The sequence below is a fragment of the Vigna angularis genome, chromosome 3 (assembly GCF_016808095.1).
Source record: "Vigna angularis cultivar LongXiaoDou No.4 chromosome 3, ASM1680809v1, whole genome shotgun sequence".
In the NCBI taxonomy this organism is placed as follows: domain Eukaryota; kingdom Viridiplantae; phylum Streptophyta; class Magnoliopsida; order Fabales; family Fabaceae; genus Vigna; species Vigna angularis.
The window spans coordinates 30,203,426-30,208,098 of NC_068972.1; the positions used below are offsets into that span (position 1 = coordinate 30,203,426).

General features: G+C 34.9%; 1 protein-coding gene across 1 annotated transcript; it reads right to left on the reverse strand.

Annotated features, from left to right (window-relative positions):
• Positions 1-2,591: 2,591 nt before the first annotated feature.
• On the reverse strand, positions 2,592-4,301 carry LOC108325605 (fructose-bisphosphate aldolase 6, cytosolic). Its single transcript, XM_017558699.2, has 3 exons — positions 4,199-4,301; positions 3,816-4,043; positions 2,592-3,716 (listed from the first exon to the last, which is right to left on the reverse strand). The coding sequence occupies exons 1-3, from the start codon at positions 4,224-4,226 to the stop codon at positions 2,899-2,901; spliced, it is 1,074 nt and encodes a 357-aa protein (XP_017414188.1). The 5' UTR covers positions 4,227-4,301; the 3' UTR covers positions 2,592-2,898.
• Between the last annotated feature and the right edge of the window lie 372 nt (positions 4,302-4,673).

The following is a 4,673-nucleotide window of genomic DNA, read 5'->3' on the forward strand; positions in this document are numbered from 1 at the left end:
AACTGTAGAAATTATATCATCCATCTCTCCTAATAATCACTTATTCATGGTAAATTAATTCAACTATAATCCTTATCTCTGTTTTATAAATACGTCAAATATTACTGGGAGTTGGACACTCCGAGACTCATTACCAATAATTTCAATAAAATAAATATTTCTAATTTAAGAAAGTATAATGACATTTGTCTTATCCAATAGAAATATATATAATGGTGCAATAAGTAAATCAAATATCACTATATAATTTTCTAAGTAAATATTAATAATCAAATTAAAAAAACACTTTGAATAAAGAGAATCACTGAATGGAGTGCAATTGTAGACCAAAACGAGGACCAAACATGAAATAACAACGAACAAACGTAGTGATAATGACAATGGGGAGATAAAGGAGTGTCCAAAGAGGGGTATTGGAGAGGGGTAAGTGAAGAGGGACAACAACGCTCCTTGTGGTGCAAATGGTGTGACAGCTCTACAATGCGTGCAAAAGAGGCGGCTTTGTACGAAAAGAAGTGTCCAAGGCTTGTGTCATCATTATCGCTCCAAGGACGACCAACTTCGACGACAAAAAGAGGTGGTGTCAGCAGTGGCACTAATGGCTTCATAAATAGCGAAAAGACGTCCAAGGCATACGTCAAAAAGCGAAGGATGCTCCAAGGGCGGCGACCAATGTCGACGGTGAAATGGATAAAAATAAATTATGAAAATTGTCAATGGTGGTTGGAAGACATTATGCATCGATAATGAGAACAAGGAAGAATGCATTTTTTTTTATTTTGCAATTATAACGACGATCATCTTTAAAACCTTTGTTATAACGTTACACTTAATTACGATACTGCCACCACGTTTTCTATTACTACGCCAGTGACACAAGCGTTGTTATTTAGCGTTTTTGCACTAATGTTCACTCACATTTATAATGTACTTTCTCTCTTATCATAACTTTGATTACACAATTTTTCCTTTATGTGGTTATGTTCAAATGGTGTATTACCAATTTCACTTAATCAAATAGATTTTATGTCTTACATTTCATTATTTCTACTCTTTTAATATTTTTATTTATTGTTTATATTTTTTCCATGATAATGTTTGACTCTCAATTTTCAAATGGTCAATATAAAAAAAAAAAAACTTATCTTCTTATTCTATTACTACACCAGTGACACAAGCGTTGTTATTTAGCGTTTTTGCACTAATGTTCACTCACATTTATAATGTACTTTCTCTCTTATCATAACTTTGATTACACAATTTTTCCTTTATGTGGTTACGTTCAAATGGTGTATTACCAATTTCCCTGAATCAAATAGATTTTATGTTTCACATTTCATTATTTCTACTCTTTTTCAATATTTTTATTTATTGTTTATATTTTTTTCCATGATAATGTTTGACTCTCAATTTTCAAATGGTCAATATAAAAAAAAAAAAAACTTATCTTCTTATTCTATTTTATCCTTAATTATTTTTTAACATTTGCAAAATTAATATATATTTTAGTTGTCATGAAATTTTATTTATGTACAATTGTATACTATTTTATATAATTCTTTCCTTTGTATCTAATTGTTATTGGTATTCTAATTTTATATTTATATATAATGATAATTTTTTCCTAAATATTTGACATTAAAAAAGCGAGAATGTCCTTTTTACATTAAAAATTTGACAATATTATGATTTTTTTTTTAATTTTTATAATTTTATAAAAATTAATTAATTAATATTGAAACAGTAAACCTTATTCCATGGGTTGGAGGTTGCCATCTCTGCCCGTGGTATGGACTGGTACAAAGTTACAAGTTAATAATTTGTGTAAAATATTGGTACAAAGTTAAAGTTAATAATTTGGATAAAATGTTATTTTTTTCACTGTCATCACAGGAAAAAACAATGGTCATAAGATAACTTTTCCAATCAATTTCACTTCTAGTTTTCACACATGCTTAACTAATGCTCAACTATATGTTATTGTTTTTAGAATAAAAGTAAGGAAATAATTGGAAATACTTATGTTGGATGAAGATGAAAATGTAACCCACACAATTAAAAACCTGGTGTAAAAAAATGTTTAAAAGTATTTGAAAACAAAATATATAATATTTAATAACACATCAAATATAATTGTTGTATTTGTAATATGTTTGTTTATTTGTTATTTATCTTTTTTTTTAATCTAAATCGGTATTATTCATTGAATGAAATGCGCCTTAAATCCTTACTAATTATTCATAATTAGTTCAAGTTTCAGTTCCATAATGGGAAATTCAAATAAAATATTTTAAATTACCATTAATTATAAGAATATGTACGCATTGTTTTGTATATTATTTATAATTATATATTGAATTTATTCAACAAGTTAAATTATTTATTATGAATAAATGTTGAATTATTTATTACAACTAATTAATATATAATTATTATTTAATAATAATTTATATACATACATATATATATATATATATATATATATATATATATATATATATATATATATATTATAAGTTGATGATATCCGTTCATTGCACAGTAAATAGGAAATCGATATCCAATGACAAAACATACACACAAAAAACAGAGAAGATTAACCTCATCTCATCTTCAATTTATTGAGAACAAGACACAGCAGAGTAAAAGGGGAGGAGAAAGAATGCCCAGATAAGTAGGTACATTTCTCTTGGTATTTTATGACAAAAATGAAAAAACGAGTGTAAGAATTAAAAAAAGAAAAAGAAAAAAAAAGTTTACAGATAAAATGAAAAAGTAAACGGCGACAAGGCCAAATACATAGGAAGCCATGATTATTCCGACTGGTCCACACAAAACCCTACAAAACAGCACCATCTAACAGTGCATGGAAGAGAAGAAAGAAACGCTCCATCTCTCTCAGTACTTATAATCCTTAACGTGAAGAGACTCAGCGGCGCCATCGCTCTTGGCATCACCCTTGTAAGTGCCCAGCGTTGCCTGAGAATTCGCCTTGCACCTCACCAGCAACGCTTCCTGTGCCTTCGGAATGTTCTCGTCCTTCCCACCCCACGCTTTCAGCGTGCTCTGTTGCAGAGCCCTTCCGTACGAGAAAGTCAACGACCATGGCTTCTTACCCTTCAGCATGTTCATCGCGTTCAGGTTCACCGTCGCCTCCTCCTCGCTCTGACCCCCCGACAGGAACACGATAGCCGGGACCGCCGGTGGGACAGTCCGCAACAACGCCCTCACCGTGTGCTCCGCTATCACCTCCGCCCCCACGCGCTTACCGTCCGACCCAGGAGTCACCATGTTGGGCTTAAGCAGCGTCCCCTCCAGAAGCACGTGGTGGTCGCTCAGTGCCTTGTAGCACGCCGCCAGCACGCGCTCGGTCACGTCCGCGCACTTCTCGATGTCGTGCGGCCCATCCGATAGGATCTCGGGCTCCACAATGGGGACCAGGCCGTTCTCCTGGCAAATGGCGGCGTAACGGGCCAGCCCGTACGCGTTCTCGTGGATGGCCAGTGGTGAGGGCTCGGTTGGGCCAATCTTGAGAACTGCCCTCCACTTCGCGAACCTCGCGCCCGCTTCGTAGTACTTCTTGCAGCGCTGGGCGAGGTCGTCCAAGCCTTGGGTGGTGGTTTCGCCGTTTGTTCCGGCTAGCTCCACGGTGCCCTTGTCCACCTTTATACCCGGAAGCATTCCTCCTTTCTTCATCACGTCCACGAAGGGTACTCCTATCACAGAGAGAAAACAAAAATGATAAATTTTTGCATCACTTGACGTGTTTGCATTTGGTGTGGATCATGGTAGGAATCTTATCCTGGTATGAGTACCTGCAGCTGTCTTTTGGTAGAGGGTTTCCTCAAACAAGATGACACCGCTGAGACATTCAGCACAACCAGGGGCGGTGAACAGAAGCTCACGAAGAATGCGTCTGTTTGTTTCAACATTCTCCACATTGATGCTCGATAGACGCTTTCCAATGGTGCCTGTTGATTCATCAGCTGCAAGGATACCCTTTCCAGGGGTCCCAATGTATGCAGCATTGGCAATCAGCTCATCTGCATTTCATTCCAATAATTCTTCTTAAATAACTTACCATCATACACACTGTAAGGAGTAATGGGATAACAATATTACAGTGTCTAACGTAAGAAGAAGAGTACAGAGAAAAAAAAACACAGACATAAAAAGAAAAACAGTGAACACTATTAACCTTGGTATTTGCTCTTGAAGCAAGACATGGTTGCTTTTTTGGGACTTGTGAGAAGGGTTTGACTAGTGTGTTGATTGAAAAGCAGAGAAGACAATTGCAAAGGGTGCAGTGTCAAGGTTTACTTTTATAGGCACTTGTTTGGAGATTAATAAATAAGGAAATGAAAAAGTCAAAACCAATGGCAAATTTGGACCATAGATGTGGACGAACTTAAAAAGGGAAAACTGAAAAAGAAAGGACCAAACAATCGCTATAAACTGGGGGCTTTGGATGTAATCTTTGAAGAGTTATGTTGAAGCTTAAAACAAGTTGGACTTTTTCATCTTCCTTAATTAAGGAATAATTTTTTTCTTATTTCCCAAAATAAATCATTGGTTAATGATCATAATAAACACTCTCTCTGGGACCATTTTACATTTTATTTTTTATTATTAATTAAATTAATTATAAAATTGTTTGATTAGTTTATCGGAAG

Excerpts from the sequence above, each read along its gene's own strand:
- LOC108325605 (XM_017558699.2), bottom strand. The coding sequence starts at position 4,226 with ATGTCTTGCTTCAAGAGCAAATACCAAG. Across the intron at positions 4,044-4,198 it reads CTTCAAGAGCAAATACCAAG|ATGAGCTGATTGCCAATGCT; the intron begins GTTAATAGTGTT and ends AATGAAATGCAG. Across the intron at positions 3,717-3,815 it reads CTACCAAAAGACAGCTGCAG|GAGTACCCTTCGTGGACGTG; the intron begins GTACTCATACCA and ends TCTCTGTGATAG.